Consider the following 17,409-nt stretch of genomic DNA (forward strand, 5'->3'; position numbering starts at 1 on the left):
ACCCTTGTGTCTCTCCCCACCACTATCAGGCCTTTCTGATGAGAGCTCACTTCAAACAGAAGATGCTTTTTTTTCCAAAGGACTCTACTAGCACTTAAGGGAAATACAATCGAATACAACAAGTATACAGAGCACAGAACTGCTGAGCTCTCCAGCACAGGGCCTTCGGCTGAAGACAACTCGAACGGAGCCACAGAAGCTGGCACAATGTCCTGGCTTAACTGTGCTATCATCTCCCTAGCATTCTAACCAGGCCCTCCACTTGTGGCGAGCTGCCCAAACCCCTGCAGACCCTCTTCCCCATAGGCAGACTCCTCTCTCTGATGAAATCGAGCTCCTCCCCTCACCCCTCCCAGTAACTTCTGCGGCACCCATCCCCACACTGCGCACACACTGCGCACCACTACCCACTTCCTTAGTGACCGATGGCCGGTCTCACATTCCCTGACCTAGGCACTTTGAGTCCACAATACTCTTTCCTCCAGCCCCTTAAGTTATACAGAGTTCACACCAGGCACAACCCCTGTGGGGGAGGGAAAGGGGGGTGGTAGTTCATGTTTGGCAGGGCCCTGAGGGACACTCATCTCTAACTCTCTCTGTACCTTGATGGCTTTGAGGGAGCCACTGAAGAGCATGTTATGTGAGGAGACCAAAGTGCAAACAGGATTGTCATGAGCTCGGATAGTGTTGACCTTCTGCAGGTTCTGAATGTCCCAGACCTAGAGAAGAGACACATGAGCTGCCTGTGATTCAGTGCTCTGCAGGGTATCTCAGTACGGGGCTTCCAGCTTCCTGTTTTCCCCAGGTGGCAAATGTGCAGTGAAGTAGGCTCAGCCAGGTCCTGTTCCTTCAGGCTCAGTGAATCTGAGAGTTGAGGCCCAGAAAAAACCCATCTCCAATCTAGAGTTCCTTGCTCCAGGAGATCTAGTTCCTTCTCAACTCTGGGTTCTGTGGCTAGGGATGGAGACCGAGTATAGGTTTTTAAACTTGCTCCAGCTTATCAGTGAGCCCAGGGTGAATTGGTTTTCCATGATCTGAAATAAGCAGGGGCTTATGATACTCGGTCCTGGCTGAAGCTCCAGTCAGTGTTAGAAAAGGTGAGAAGGCAATATGTGCTGGGAGGAGTATCACTGCTTTCTCTCTCAGGGAGTGCAGTGGGCCTGGACCCTTAGGTTAATAAGGCAAACAAAGGTAAGGAAAGAAGACCTGATGCCTTACTGAAACAGCCCTCTCAGAAGAGTAGGTCTGGAGGCAGAGATACAGACTCTCTCCTTGAAGGTCCCTGCAGCTCAGGCTGTGACAAGGGTTCTCAACTCTTTCTGGATCTAAGTATCCCTCCTACACCTGCCCTGAAGCAGAGTGACTTGGGAACCTGGGATGCCACTGCCATCTCTGCAAGATGTGCTCTGGAGAGCAGGATGTCCAGTCCCTTCCCTACTCACATCCAGCCTCCCCAGCCCTCTCTTCTGCCACACTCACAATGATGGTACAGTCTGCAGATCCACTGTAGAGCTTGCACCTGGAGAATTAAAGGGAAGAGCTGCAGTGACACAGAAGAGGCCTCCAGCTGGTACACAGTTCTCAAGTGCCGCTCCCATCTTTGGACTCAAAGGCTATGGTCAGCATCAGATGCCAGAACCCAAGCAACTTCCCCAAGCCTTGGGTTTGGTTTTCTCATCTGAATAACAGGAGTGCCCCTGCCCATCATCCCCATCCCTGTCCCCTGTGCTGTGCACTGATGAATGTCTGGAAAGCATTCTGCAAATATGAGCTGCGAAGTAATTACTGTGCACATTAGCACTGAATAAATCTGCAGTCTACAAGCAGCAAAGCTGCTATCTTGGCAGCGTCTGGTCCTGAGTGGCTTGCTAAGCCCCTAAACAAAACACATCCTGGACCCCTTACCCTCTACCCACGTTCACCTGTCCCATGGCTGTACCCATGCCTGGCCTTGGTGACCCTGAACTTCCTTGGAGGGCTACCAAAGGCTGCACCTCCATCCTCTGAGTGCCCCTGCTGCTAAGCACCTGTCCCTCACCCCTTAGACTACACATGCCATTCTGCATGTGAAGAAGTAGTTGTGTGTGTGCCATCACAAAAGCAAAGGTCTGCTGAGGGCCACCCCTCCTCTACACTCACCCCTGGATACAGAGTGCCAGCACGATGCCATCATGCCCTTCCAGCGTCTTCTGGCATTTGTAGGTCGTGCAGGTGTCCCACACCTAACAGTAAAGACAAGGCTCTGTCACAGAGCTGGCCTGGGCAGCCACACTGACACCAGGCCTGAGAGGAAGCAGGAATCCAAGGAGGGCCTGCCCGCTTGCAGCTGTTTCCTCTCGCTCTTGACAACAAGCCCTAGGGTCCTCCCCCTAGCAAAGAAAGCAACTGCCCCCTGGAGAGATGAGGCATTGTGGTGTGGAAAAGCTGACTGAGCAGAAGAACCAGGGGTTGTTACTGAGTTGTTTCAGTCATGTCCGATTCTCCGTTACCCTGTTTGGGCTTTTCCTGGCAAAGATACTGGAGTGGTTTGCCATTTCCTTCTCTAGCTCATTTTATGTAGATGAGGAAACTGAGGCAGACATGGTTAAGCTACCTACCCAGGATCACACAGCTAATAAATACCTGAAGCCACATTCAAGCTCAGAAAGATGAGTCTCCCTGACTCCAAGCCTGGCACTCTAACCACTGTGCCACCTCGTTGTCCCAAGAGTCAGGGACTCTGGGTTCAAATCCTACCCAGGCAATTTACAGACTACAGCCTAAAAGGCCTTAGCCAAGTCCCTGGATCTCTCTGTGAACTCTGTGAAGGAGTTGAACCAGCTTGGTCTCAGTTCTCTTTGGACTCTTGATCTATGATCCCCAGGATTCAAGGGCTCCTGGAAAAGCCCCTCCTGAAGTTTTCCAAGTACAGACCCTGCACTGGCACTCACTGGAAATGTAGGTGCCCACCGACTCTTCAGAAGTGGAGCCGAGTTTGAAGGCCTCTGTGATGAGGGGTTATAGAAAGAAGCATCCGCACTGAGGAGGTGAGGGCAGGAAGCATGGAGAATGCAATATGCTTGGGACCTGCCTGAGACTTCTCAGTCCTTCCTTCAGGGAACAGAAAGGCTCTCATGAGGGAAGGAGAGAGGAAGGGCTCTGGGCCCGGCCACAAGGGCTGCCCAGTAGGGCAGCAGATGCTGGCATGGGAGGCTCTGGTTAGAGCGGAATGGCCCCAAGAGCTTTCTATTTCCTTATCAACAGGCTGTGGGTGATCAGAAGCTGCCATCTCCTGCTTCATCTGGGGTCTCCAGACAGATCAGTGGTACCTTGGGAACTCCAGCGTTCTCTTCTCCCTCCTAAAGACTGTACAGGGTATGCTCACAGTCTCCCAAATCAGTGTGGGGGAAACAGTAGATGAGACCAGCATGGCCATTATTTAAGAAGAGTCTGCAAAACAAAATCCTTTCCCTGATGGCTCAGGCAAGTCCTGTTCCCAAAGCTCTCTGACCCCTGATGGGTTCATCACCTTCAAGGCTGCCAGAGGCTGATAAACTTGTGTGTGAGCTACTGTCAGAGCAACAGGTTCAGTCAAACAGACTCTGGAAAAGGCAGCATTTGGAGGCCAGAGGAGGAAATAATGATACTCTGCCCCCCATCACCCTGGAGCACAGGGAAAAATGGGGAGTCCAGCTGCCAAAATGCCCAGAGTTCAGAGGTGTAAACCCAGAGCGGCAGAAGAACATAGAACAATATAACACCATAGCTAGACCTGAAATTTGTGCCCTGGGGACGCATGCTCACGTTTCAGGGCTCCCAGCCTACCTTAATGGTTTTGTCCGACGAACCGCTGAAAAGCAGGTCCCCCATGGAGTAGACACAGAGACACCACACAGGGCCCTGGTGGCCCACAAAGGTCCCTTTGCACTTGAAGATCTGCTGGGGGTCATAGGCTGAGAAGCAAAGAAGAGCTGTGAGGCTGAGAGCCAGCAGCTGGTCCCTAGCCCAGGGTGCAGGTTCACATTGGCATTGAGCTCTGCCCTGTTCCCCGCTAAGCCCGCACCAAACCTCAACAAACAGGGACCCTTGCAAACATCAGAAAGCTCTGAACCCTTCTGGATAAAAGGCAGATGGAGGGTGAATGGAATACTTACATCCTAGGATTCCCATGTTTAAGCGGGCATTGATATGAGACAGCTCATCCTGAAAAATATGGGCAGGGAGAGTCACAATTCCTGTTCTTTTCCCCTCACTGGCATGGCACCAGGGCCTGAGGGTCAGTTTCAGACAAAGGCTAGCCTTATGACTAATATCTAGTAAGTTCACAAAGACAAGGCTCTATCCAACCAATGCCCTATAAAAAGTCCTACTGTGTGGGGATGGGGAAGGATTGCACATTATTTGGCTCCTGCTAAGTGTACACCATCGTGTGTGTGCACATCATGTGTGGGTGTGGGGGGCAATGGGGTGCCGAGGTCCACTCCCCCCTATTGCTAGAGATCCCAGTTTATCATTTAGCCCCAAAGAAAGTAAAGTTCAAGCTCTATCCCAAGCTGGAGTCTCCCTAGAATCCCAGGTCTCTAGGAGCTACAGACAACAGAGTGGTCCCAAAGACCAGAGGCTTACATTCAACATGGATGCATCCCGTCGGAACTCCATGAGGTCTTCACTCAGTTTGCTCTGGTTCTCATCCAACACATCTAGAAGGAAGGAGTCAGAAGGTATAGTCAGGATTAGAGCAAAGGTGGTCTCTGCTTAAGGCAAGAGGAAGAAGGTGCCCATCTTCCAGGGAGGGTGAGTCATCACCTGGGTCAGTGGACATTGCTTGAGTTAGGGCAACCTTGGGTGCAGGTCATGCTGAGCTTACTCACTAACTCTATTTCCCCACCAAGGATGCTCGAAATTGGAGCATACGATTTTTCTCTCTAACTCTGTGTTTGGCCCTGGGACTGAGGAGACAAGAGACCTCCCCATCATTCCCCAAAGCCTCTCTGCTGACCTAGGAGGAGTTCTCAGGAAATGCTCCTGGCTTCTGTGGCAGATGAGGCTTAATTCTGGCCAGGATTCAATACTACTAGAATCTCCTTTCCTCTGTAGGGCAGGCAGGTGAAGGGAAGGGGGCTGCTGAGGACTGGACTTCACTCCCATACCGAATTTGAGCTCCAGGTTCTTCTCCAGCTGGTCAATCTTCTCTGACAGTTTCCCTAGCATTGATCGGAGGAAGGCAATTTCTTGATCTTTCTGTGCCAGGGCCACATGCATTTCATGGAAACGGTCATCTGTCTGTTGTAAGAACTCCTTCAGGCCTTCAAACTTACAGGTCTCCAGGTGAGTTTCATAGGTGTCCTGATTTCCTATGAATGTACAGCTGGAGGAAGAAAAAGGCATGGCTGGGCCCAGATCCCATGTTGTCTATGGATAAATATAAGCTGGATGCACATAGTCCTCCCCATCACACCAAGGGCTCCAGTTGGTACTTGGAGCTACCAATATTCCCAGGGGTCTGTATTACCCATTGACCCCACCTTCTACTAGCTCTCAGAATCTCTTCTTTAGCTTCCTTCCCTAGGGGCATGGAGAAGGCCTGTGTTGGCCATCTGGATGCTGGCAGTGCTGGCATCTAGAGTGAAGAACATGCTCTAAGTGGCTCCTACCCTGTTTAGGCTTCAAATGCTCCCCCAATGGCTTGCAAAGCATCCAACCAGGATGCACTCACCGTCGGGTCTGAGGGCAAACCTCTGTAGTTAGGTATCATAGTGAACTCAGAAAGTCCTGAGTTCAAATCCCACCAAAGTCACTTACTAGCTGTGTGAGCCTGGGCAAGTCACTTAACCCTCAGTCTAAGTTTCCTCCTCTGTAAAATGGGGATGATAACTTCCCAAGGAGTTGTTGTAAGGATCAAATGAGATGGCCTGGGTAAAGTGCATTTTAAATATTAAATTAGTATGAAAATGTCAGCTGTTAGTACTACTACCATTATTACGACCTATGAATTTAGACCTCCCTCAAGGACAGGCTTCTTATCGTTGCACTGATCAGAGGATGGGTTTTGGTGCCCTTTCCCAGTCATCGTCATAAGCAGCAGCTTCTTTCAGGCCTTCCTGAGGAAGCCAGAGGCCCAGCCAGGGTGGTCCCCCCACCCGCCAGGCAGGCTGCTGCAGCCCCTTTATGCAGGCCCCTGCCTGGGGCCTGGCCAAGGTCACTCACCCATATTTGGAGTGAGGACACTTGATGTGTTCACATTCTTTGAGGTGTGCCTCCAGGTTCATTTTCAGCAGAGGGGGGCAGCTGGGGTTGTTGGGGCATCTCACAGGCCGGTAGTCACAGCTGCCTTCATGGTCTCTGCTCAAAAACATGGCAAGAATTTGAACCCAGGGACTTGACCTGGAAAAAGCCTCACCTCCCTAGGCCTTGGCCCCAAACCATGAATTAGAAACCCCTCCTGAAAACTGGGTCACCAGCTGGAACTAGAGAGAGGTACAAGTGTAGTGACAAGTGGGGATAGGCTGGCTGTGAAGGGGCTAGGCCAGGAGTGGGAAAACCTGTGGCCTCAAGGCCACTTGAGGCCTTCTAGTTCCTCAAGTGCTACCCTCTGACCCCTGGTCTAGGCCCACCAGGGAGAGGACCCCAAAAAGGAAAGGCTGGAGCTGGCATGGGTCTCAGCATGCGCCCACAGGAAAGAGCTGCTCCCAGTAACGTCCACTTACTTCCTGGAGCTGAGTTTGATGGTGAAGGGGCAGCCACGGGGGTCTACCTCAAAGGTGGCGGGCTTTCCGCTGCCTACAGCACGGCAGCCATGCTTGCAGTGAATGAAGAGCTCGCCAATCTGCTCAGCCACAGCGATGTTGTTCACCACCACAGTCAGCTTGGCGTTGTCCACAGGGCACTTCTCTGAAGGAGAGGGTGAGATGGGGCAAGTAAGGAGAGGGCTCTGTATCCTAAGAAGGGCTCCACAAATGGGAACTCGTGACAACAGTATTAACATGCTTTGTGCTTGTGCTTATCATCCTTCTTCCCCTGTCATGGTGAGGGCTTTGAAGCTCCCAGGAAGCCAAGACCCGAGCCTCCCTGGTCAGACAAGGCCCTTCCCTTCCAGGGAACTGGTAGAGAGGCTAGTCAGGGACTGAGGACTGGAGCGAGGGAAAAGCTCTGTGGGGAAAAAACTTCCTTCCCATCCCACCTGCTCATGGTCCAGCCCGTTAATGTGCTTCAGAGAAGCAGGGGGTATAGTGGCTACAAGGGGACTCCTTTGAGAACTTTCAGTCTCCAGGGAACAATTTTCTATTAAATCACCCCACATCCTTATCTGAAGGAGAATATAGGTGAAAAGTTTGGTGCTACAATAAACAGAGTGCTGGATTTGAATTCAAGAAGACCTGAGTTCAAACCTTGCCCCAGATACTTACTAGCTATATTATCATGAACAAGTCATTTAACTGCTTCCTCAGTTTCCTTCTCTGTAATATGGGGATAATAATAGCACCAACTTACAGGGTTGTTAGGATGATCGAATGAGATAATATACTTTCCCTGCTATTATTATCATTATTATTATCCCCAGGTTATAAATGGGGAAACTGAGGCCCAGCAAAAGGGGCCTCTACCAACTAGTGTACCAACATGGAGCTGAGTCAGGGTGTTCCTGGAAAAGGCTAGGACTAGCAACCCCCATCAGCCCTAGTAGAGGGTGATGCCAAGACCCTGAGAAGAAACTCTCCTCCGCCCTTTCTGAGGAGCTGGCCTTGCCCTGGAGGACAGGTTTTTGGATCTGGGAGCCCAAAAGAATGATGTCATAAGCCAACAAAACTAGGAACCTAGAACACCCATCCCAAGACCTCTAACTTTCCAAAAGCCTGCCTAAAGCCTCATTCAAAACTCAGGTAGGGGAGGGGCATGGGGCAATGACTTGGAAATCAGCCAACTGTCGGGTCAGGTTTTGAAGAGACGCTTTCTCTGAGAACTGAGGATGGAAGGTGCTAATCACAAAGGTGGGACTGAAAGGCAGACCTCAAGGACGGGAACAAGGAAGATAGGCAGACCTCAAGGATGGGAACAGGGAAGATATCTAGGTCAAAATTACTGAACGGCAAGCTGCCTACGCCCTGACCCTGGGATGGGTTGACATTCCCCCACCTGACCCAAATCAGAGCTGATCATTTCTCACACAGAATACCACTGAGAGGTGAATTTCAGGTGAGGGCTCAGGCTCACAGCTGTAATCACCTTCAACCAGATGGAATTAGAGTTTAGGGGCTAACGGAAGGACCCAGCCATTTTTCATTCTCTTATTGAAACATCTAGTTATTTTAACCGTGTCCCCTAGAGTGACTGTCTGAAAGAGGGCACAGGCATCCCCATGGATGTGGCAAGATGTGTGACAGCCTGCTGCCCTGCCCCACTTCCCCCCTTAAAGGTGAACAGAAGGGCTGGAGAGGTTGTAGAGCATGTTCTAGACCATTCTTGAGCCTCTGGCGTCTCCTTTCCTCTCCATCCCCCACCCTCTTTTGGAAGCTCTCAGGCATCTCCGATTTGCTCTTTGGAATTTTAATCACAGCAAATCCCAAAAGCACTTCTCTGCTAATGGTGACAATTAGGCCGGAGCAGCAGCATCCATCAATAATGCCAGGCAGCGTAGAGAGGAGGCACCCTGAGATGCCCTTAAAAAGCCCTTCTCCAGGCTGTGAAGTTGGCTGCATTTTTGTACAGAGGAAAGTTAACAAACTGGCAGAGATACAGGGCAGGCTTGCAGAGTGAGATGCAGAGGACTGAGTACCTACCAGACTTTAAGGCACATCTTCTACAGAATGTGTGCTGTGGAGACAATGAGAAAGAGGGCTCACAACAGGACTCTCATTCGGATAGTTATCAAAAGCTGTCTGTGGATGAATCTATCTGGGACCGGCCCCCACTCCTCATCCCTGGGCCAGGGGCCTGCTGTGTGGGCTAGCCCAGGCCAGGAGACCTACTAACTAACCTGGCTCACACACAGACTCATGCTCTGGAAACCAGTACCCAAACCCCTATGGTGTGAACAGCACACTGGATTTAGAATTAGAAAACCTGAGCTAGCATCCCTGTGGCTCTGAGCAAGTTACTTAAATTCTCTTGGTCTGTTTCCTTTTCTGGAAACTACAGGAGTTAGATTAGGGAAATATCTCTGAGATCTCTAGCCCTAAGCCCTGTGATCTCATGGCTACTCTTCAAGGCCCACATGGGGTCTGTCTCTGCCCACCTGGTCCCTGAATCACTAAGGACATGGAACAAGAGGCCCTCAGGTGGTCTGAAGGCTATGGCCTGGCTGGTTCCTGTCACTCTCAGCTCAGTGGCCCGGCTTGGCCTGACTCCCCTGCTGAGTCAGTTCCCTGCTAAGGAACAGTTTTCCTTTTGCCTTTCCTACTAGGACAAGGTAACTACCAGAGAACATTTAGGAGTGACTTGTAGAAAACCCAGAGTCTGCTATGGGGGAAGATATAGTAACAACAGAGGTGAACCTGTCCCCAGAACCACTCCCCATGGTGTCAGCATTGGATGGTGATTCTGATCTGGGGTCTGGAAGGCTGCATGTCATTATTACAGCAATGCTATATTTCAGACATCGAGGTGTGGTACAGCAAAGACAGTGAATTGGCTGTCAGGAGATCTGGGATTTCATCCTAGCTGTGACCACTAACTTGCTGTGTAACCCCAGAGCAGGTCATGTCCCTTCTCTAGGCCTCAGTTCCTCAGTTGAAAATGGAGATGGGCCAAAATGACTTCAAAGGTCATTCCTAGCTCCAAATCCAAACTGTGCCCTATTCTCCCTTCTCCCCCTTCCTCCACTTCCACCTCACCTCCCTAGCCTAAGGCAGGCAGGCCTTCAATCTAGCTAACAGAGCCAGTCCTTGGTGGGTGGTGGGTTCTCTGAATTCAAAAGCAAGTCTCAGTTCAGTGATTGCCCAGAGGCACACAGCTGGTAAGTGTGTGAGGTGGGAACCGATGCCAGCTCCACTCCTCTACCCTGCCTCTCCCACTGAGTATTCAGGGGCTGTGAACCCTGAGCAGAGGGGGAAGGGTCCTCACCCCACAGGTGGTGATCACTGGGTCCTTGAACACACTGCAGCACAGCTGACAGCACAGCTTCACCGACGGCTGCTCCGCAAATACCAGAGGCTCCTGGGACCAAAAGGAAAAGGGAGACTGAGGGCATGCTAAAAAGCCTCCTGGGCCCCAGGGTGAGGCTATCCTTGGCATCTGGGTCAGGCTGGCCACCCCAGCAGAGATGCCTCCCTGCAGCCCTCTGGCAGGAGGCACCAAGGAGGACCAAGAATGAGGGGCTCAAGAAGAGCCCCAAAGGGATGAAAAGGGGCAGTGGCCTGGGCTGGGGGAAAAGTGATCCCTCTGGATGCTTCAGGGAGACATTCTACTCATGGGGACAGGTTCTGAAGTTAGTGGGCCATGGTGGGTTGTTCAGTACAGGAGCCCCAAGCCAGATCTAATCAGTCAGATGCATTCTAAAAGGGCTACTGAAATCCTTTCAAATGGTCCATTTCCCTCAGAGGCCACAGAAGGGAAGGACAAGACACTGCCAGTAGCCAGGTGACTGGCAAGGATCTGATTAAGTGGGCAGGTGTTGAGGGAAGGGCCATTGATGCCTCGTGCTAAATGCAGTCTTGGTATTCAAATCCAACCCAATAAACATTTATTAAGTGTTTACTGTCAGGTACAGCACTGAGCACTGTGGACACATACGTAAAAAGGAAACAATTTCTGCCCTCAAGGCTCCTCCATAGCACAGGCAGACAGACCCTTCACCACTGCCAGCCCAGTAATAACCACCATCCAGCTCCAAAGTCATAGTGTGGCCATCTCCCTCCCTCTGGAAAGGTTCCCCCCCAAGCACCTACAATGTGCTTTGTGCCACACGGAGAGAGGTGGTTCACAAGTCCAGGGAAGTGCATCTTGCTCTGGGGAGAGAGTCAGCTGTCCTCTCCCAAGATGGCAGGCTCTCTGACCACACAACTTCCTCAAGGAATAAGCATCAGTCAAAGGCAGTTTCTAGCTAGACAGTGAACATTGTCCTGAACTCATACATAGCTCCTTCCTTCCTCCATCTTCTCTAAAGTGAAAGGCCAGCCCTTCATGAAACCTTCCCGTTCTCTCCCCCAACTCTTCCAGGTCTCTTCCCTCTTGCAGTTCTACGGGGCATTTGTTTAACTTTCTCCTCTGCATAGAAGTGCGCTCTCCTGTGAGTCAGTTATTTATGTGCATGGGCTTCCTCTTTTAGTGGCCTATAAGGCCTTTGAAAGAAAGGGGGTAGGTGGTTTCTACCTGTGTATCCCAGAGCTCAGTCAAGTGCCACACACCTAGTAGGAGTTTTAATAAATGACTGCTGGAAAGTAGATGCCTGACAACTGGGGACCAGCTAAACTAACTGTGGTACTGACTGTAACGGAATATTGTCATGCTGTTGGAAATGAAGAATATGGAAAATTGAGAGAAGCATGGGAAGATGGCATGAACTGTTCCAGAATGAAGTCAACAGAAGAAGGAGAACAATGTATACAGTGACAACAAGGAAACCCAAATGCCAAACTGAATGCCCTATGATCATAACGAGCAAGCCTGCTCCTTCTCTGCAGAGGGGAGATACAATACACTGCATCTTACTGGTGGTCCTGCTTATTTTTGCTGAATGCTTTAAAAATTTTTTTTCCTTTTTGTTCCAAGGGATGGCTTACTGGGGAGAGAAGAACAGAATGACGTATTTGAAAACTAATGTGATGTGAAAACAAAAGATGACAATAAAAATTAAGAACAAAGTTTAAAAAATGTGTGTGATTAAACTAAACCTGCTGAACTAAGGACATTGGAGGAATGGCTAAGGCAGCAGTTCCTTTCACTCCTCAGCAAAGAAGAGACCAGCACCAGGTCATCAGAATGGTGACACTGAGGCCACAGCTCTTGGGTGATGCTGCATCTGCAAGCCCTCTTTCTCCACAGGAGAAAATGTCAGCCTAGACGCTGCAAAAAGAATTCCGAGGTCTTGCAAATGAAGCTCCTGAGGCACAGATGGGTGAAGAGGGCCAGTGGAAATGGGGCTATATATTATATACAGATCCTGGGAACGGGTTTCCTCAGGGTCTTATGGCTCTCTCCTGTTCTTGGCATGATGCAACAGAAAGAGGGCTAGACCTGGAGACAGAGGACTTGGGTTTGAATCCTGTCTTTGTCACTTATTACCTGCATGACTTAGGGCAGTAATTTAACCTCTCTGGGTCTCAGTTTCCACATCTGTAAAAAGAAGAGTTGGATTTGTGACTTCTAAGGTCTCTTTTGGCTCTAAATACGTGGCTGTCTGAAACAGGCTGAAACAAGCAGTTGAAAGGCGACCTGCCTCGAGCAGATTCAGGGACAGGACTCTGCTATCTACAGTGAAATAGGGGATAGACCGAGGCTGAAACCACTTTGAATTCTGGGAACTTCATGAATGTAGGGACATGAGCCAAATTACCCCAAATCACAAACCGTCTGAGTCCAACCAGACTAAGATGGAAAAACACCAAAGCCTAGGAAAATCATGAAGAGAACTGAGGGTGCATGCAGGTCTATGCAGTGCCATTTGCCATAGAGACAGGAATGCAGAGAGAAAAATATTATTGATTTCCTTGTTTAATATTAATTCATTCCTGAGGTTGCCTGGGATGTTTCTTCAAAGGTCTTGGCAAAACATTTTGCCAAGCTGAGCAGGGAAGGTGCAGCATACATCCTTATTAGCATACAGAGAGGGCAGCATTAATTCTCACTTAAGTGTTTTCCAGAGAAAATGCCTTGTGGCTGAGACATATATTCCATACACTGCTGAGGGGTCTAGCACACTAGCACACATAGCACACTATGGTAGAAGGGATAGGAAATGTGCAGTCAGAGAACCTGGCTTCTAATCTTAGTTCTGCTTTCGATACCTGTGTGACCTTGAACAAGTCACTGCTCTAGGTCTATAAAATGGGGAGGTTGAGCTAAATGACCTCCAAGACCCCCTCCAGCTCTAAATTCTATGACCAAATAGAAGAATGCTGGCACCCTTGGGTGCCACTACTGCACGTGTTTCTCCTGACCCCTCCCACAACCCAGATACATACTGGCTCTTCCTCCTCCTCATGCAGGGAGAACGTGGACCGTAAGGACATGCTGGATTCAGAATGCAAGGAGCGGACAGATATGGCTGAATCAGAGCGACGAGGAGTGTTGATCGGAGGCTGCAAATGGAAGAGACAGAAAGACAAGAATCAGCCTCCAGGCCTACCTCAGGAAATGTCACCTGTAACCTGTAAGGCCACTGCCCATCAGATCTGGTGCTCTGGCTCACCTGGCAGCTCGGCAGAGACCTCTGTGTCCTCCAAGGCTCTGGAGCCGTGGTGAGCCTCCCTCAAGTCAGGCAACAGTAAGCCAGGGCTTAGCTCAGACTTGGCTCCTGAGCCCTGCTGCATTCCAGCCTGTGGTGATCCCCATAAAGCAGGGGACGTGAATATGAAGTTGGATGAAGTCTCTCCAGCATGAGCACCAGTCACACACTCACGTCAAGGCACCAGGTTCCACTCCACCCATCCCACCAGGGCCTACTTGTGGAAGCACTGAACCAGCAGAGTCCCTTGGAACAGAAGCATTCCCTGAAGAAAGAGAAAGCCCTAGGGCCTTCCCTGCAGTTTCCTGGGGCTGACTGGCCCAGAAGCCTCAGCCCAAGAACTTGTTGTTTTACTCTGCTATCTAACATCGGCCAACTTTCTTTGTGTCAATGGAGTGACTTCCTCCTATTCAATTCAATGAGGACACTCTTGGGCTGTTTCCTGCTTCCTGTATTTAGTGGGGCAGCTCAAAGGCTGATACAGAATCCTGCTCCCACCAGCCTGTGGGGCTGGGGCGGGGAATGCTGGGGTGGGCACAGTGTGACACTGTTCACCACCATCTAGCCATGGACTGGATCGGGAGGGAGGTGCTAGCATGGTCCTCAGAGCTCACTAGAAAGGGTTTTGCTGCAAACCTAAACCTGAACTCTCTGTGTCTTCCAGAAGGTCAGACCAGGCCAGGCCATGAAAAACAGACAATTTGACCTAGTGGGCAGGCGTTTAGGGAAGGAGCAGAATGGCTGAAACAGCAAAGGACTAAATCTACAAACACAAAGTTGTTCTTTCTGGAAAGCAAAGAGATACCTTCCCTGTAGCCTGAGAAGGGCCCGCGCATGCATGCCTCCAGTGGGAAAAGGGAGGGGGCCCGCGCAGGCCATAAACACTGGTCCGCTTTTTCTGGAAAGCTCTTGAGGCTGCTTGGGATCCTTAAGGTCAAGGAATTTCTAAGGATCCCATAAAAGACAGGATTCCTTCCAACACTGAAGGGACCTCTAGTGGCCACCCCCTCTTCAGACCTGACTGCAGCTAACCCATCCCTGACCCAGGGGAGCCTACATGGCTCATCAATGTCTCCAGAAACAGAGAGGCCTGGACCTCCTGTGTTCACATGCTCTAATTTCTCAGGCTCAGAGTATAAGAAAAAAACCAAAAAAACCAAACAACTAAACTAAAACCCCAGCCTTTCCTGTGCTTAACTGAAATCCCTCCAGCTGCAATACAGACACATCTTTTCTCATTTATCCATGAAGGAGATGGAAATTGCTGCTCACCGTTCTCAGGATAACCGTAAACACATCCTCCCCTTGGGTGAATGTTGCAGTTATTTTTCCCGACACAGAGATTCACATATTCCAATTCCAACTCCATCAGCTTTCCCACCGAGTACAGAAATGACTGTTGAGCACCAGGAGTGCTTGGAGACCTGATCATCACAGGTCTTAGGTCTTAGAATACAAGCTTGGACCAGCCACGTCCCTTTCTCCCTTAGTGGAAGAGGGGCAGTCCCCTAGTGGCAGCTCAGAGCCCAGAAAGAAGAGCAGCTGAACTCACAATTACCTCTGCCTCTCCACAGAGTCGAATCTATCCTCTCCCTGGGTCAGCGTCAGTGAACACTGCTTGGTCTTGCTGAGCTACACTGCACTCTAATCATTAAAAAAAAAATCAAAATAACCAGGGGGAGGGCAGGAGAGGGAACTGGGTCTGGGCTGAAATGTGAGCCCTCCACTACTCCAACAGGACGTGACCAGCACAGAGCCAGTTTTCAGGGTGCTTCCAGTCAGGTCCTCACAGGGAGGGCAGCCACGTTCACTCTGTACCCTGTGTGCTCAACCAGGCTGCCAGATCCCGCCAATACCCTCCCACCACTCAGAAATACTTCAAATAGCTTTTCCTTTATCATCTTTGTATGGAAACACCACAAGAGGAGTGAGAGTGGAAAGTTTAAGGAAATGAGTCAAAACATCCTAATGGGCAATGGAAAACCAGAAAAGACACAGAGAACAGATCCAAACCACAGCAGGAGGCCAAGTACAACTTCCAAAAACCGAGGAGAGGGGCCAAGCCAGTTGGCCCACAGTTCTGTCACCACCGCTTGTGCGCCTGAGCCATGGGAAAGTGGGGTGGGCAAAGTGTGGAGGGAAACACAGGTCCAAAGAGGCTCAGAGGGTGAGGCTCCTGCCTGGGGAAACACTTTGTACACACTTATTGATAGAATTGCCTTCCCTGATGGAATGGAAGCGCCTTGAGGGTAGCAACTGTTTCACTTCTGCCTATATATCTCAGGTGCTTAGCACAGTGCTTAGCATGGGGTAGGTGTTTACTAAAGCTCACTGGTGGACAAATTGGGTGCCTGGAGCTTTCCCAGCGAAGGAGGGTGGGAGCAGAGAAGAGCTCTGAAAGCCAGGGTGGCCTTGTGGAGGAGGCCATGGAATGAAGGTTCCTATTTCATGCCTGGGGAGTCAGAAACATAAATGCCAGGCTGCTGCTGGGGTCTTTGGCCCTGGGTGAATGATCTATACTAATGATACAGCTTGGGGAGTCTAGAAAGATGCAAAATATAAAACAGAAATGTTTGAGGAGAAAAGATGCCAGCACAATGGTCGGTCAAGGAGCATTAAGTGCCTTCTATGAGCCAGGCACTCTGCTAAGGGCTGAGAATATAAAACATGACAAAGGTAAAAATGAAAACAGAAACACAACAAAACAAGAACAGTAATAGCCACAAATATCCCCAAACAGAAAGACTGAGGATCCAGAATGAAAGAGCCTGAGTTTAAAAGGGAAACTTTGCCTTCTGGAAAATATCCAGCTGAGGCCCTGGCCCTAGGAACAGAAGGCTAGTCTCACCGGCCTTTCAGGCCCAGGAAAGGTAGACCACCTCTGGCACATCCCCTAGATACTGTGGACAACTATCACCAGGCCTTTGGATTGTCCCCTTCTCCTGCGCCTGTGCTTTTTCTTCCTTTTAAAAAAAACAACAATTTAACCAATATTTATTAAGCACTACCGTATGTGAGGCACCAACGGTAGCTACTGGACATAAAACAAAAAATCCAAAGTATCCCTCATCCCTCCAAGAGCCTACATCCTGGGGTTGGGGGGTGGGGGCATGCAACATGGCACATGCCAGATTTTCTAATTTCATTATATTGCATCGACATTTCTCTCTCTTCCATCTTTTTAAATCTTTGATCTTTTGACTGTTTGAGGCATCTGTTATGCACCACTGTGAGTAAAAAGAGTTGCTGAGAACCCCACATCCTGCCCAGCTTCAATAGCAGGACCCTCCAGTTCCCAGACAGTTCAGAGCACTGAGAGGTGAGGAAAGCCCTCAGTCTGATAACTTTGTACTCATGTGAAGAGAATAAACGACAGAAACAGGAATGGAAAATTAAGAACAAAGCCAAAAAAACAGCCCCCAAACTGACTGATTGGAAATTATCAAAGATACTCAATAAGGGCTTCACAAGAGCTTCCTAGACTTATTGTGCTTAGACAAATCAACCTTCTCATGTTTCATCTGCCTATGCCTAGAAGCTCTGAGAATACATGGTAGATCATAGAGGCAGACCTGGAAAGGATCTTAGAAAACATCTAGTGCAGTCCATATTCTATGAATGAGGACACCAAGGCTCTGGGAGCACGAATGATCTGCCCATAGTCACAAAGTGTGGTGGGCAGGCCCTGAGACTAGGCCCTGGGACTTGAGGGTCAGTATGTGTCATACTCTTGCCCTTGAACTTGACCACCCAAGAGTGTCACAGATGGAGCACTAACCAGCCAGTGTCCTGCTCCTCTGCCAGTCACCACCTTCCTCAAGGCTGAGAACTTTCAAAGATGTCAGAAGTTCTTCCTTCAAATCCCCTAGCACTGGCTAAGGCAACAGGCCTCCCCTGTTTGGCACCACACCCTGCCCACTCTCAATCTGTCCCAGAGCCCAGGCCACACAGAAGAGTAGAAGGCTCTACAGGCTTTTGTCTGGTTCAGGACACAGCCTGCAATTGTCAAAAAAAAAAAGAACCACAAATGTGTTCACCTTAATGAGCTC

The 17,409-nt window shown here is 49.9% G+C and overlaps 1 protein-coding gene across 8 annotated transcripts in view; it reads right to left on the reverse strand.

Moving 5' to 3' along the window:
• Positions 1 to 17,409, reverse strand: part of TRAF7 (TNF receptor associated factor 7) — a 55,925-nt gene that overhangs the window by 5,368 nt on the left and 33,148 nt on the right. For 7 of the 8 annotated variants that reach the window (XM_072599508.1, XM_072599499.1, XM_072599495.1 and 4 more), the window contains 12 exons: positions 13,098 to 13,214; positions 10,039 to 10,131; positions 8,757 to 8,790; positions 6,687 to 6,870; positions 6,187 to 6,321; positions 5,130 to 5,347; positions 4,606 to 4,679; positions 4,134 to 4,182; positions 3,805 to 3,932; positions 2,140 to 2,222; positions 1,480 to 1,519; positions 603 to 719 (listed from right to left, as the gene is read on the reverse strand). In XM_072599508.1, the coding sequence (XP_072455609.1) occupies positions 603 to 719; positions 1,480 to 1,519; positions 2,140 to 2,222; positions 3,805 to 3,932; positions 4,134 to 4,182; positions 4,606 to 4,679; positions 5,130 to 5,347; positions 6,187 to 6,321; positions 6,687 to 6,870; positions 8,757 to 8,790; positions 10,039 to 10,131; positions 13,098 to 13,214 (1,272 nt within the window). Of the gene's footprint in view, positions 1 to 602; positions 720 to 1,479; positions 1,520 to 2,139; positions 2,223 to 3,804; positions 3,933 to 4,133; positions 4,183 to 4,605; positions 4,680 to 5,129; positions 5,348 to 6,186; positions 6,322 to 6,686; positions 6,871 to 8,756; positions 8,791 to 10,038; positions 10,132 to 13,097; positions 13,215 to 13,324; positions 13,452 to 17,409 lie in introns of those variants that run through there. The other variant, XM_072599506.1, reaches the window with a different exon arrangement.

The sequence above is a fragment of the Notamacropus eugenii genome, chromosome 1 (genome assembly GCF_028372415.1).
Source record: "Notamacropus eugenii isolate mMacEug1 chromosome 1, mMacEug1.pri_v2, whole genome shotgun sequence".
Lineage (NCBI taxonomy): Eukaryota > Metazoa > Chordata > Mammalia > Diprotodontia > Macropodidae > Notamacropus > Notamacropus eugenii.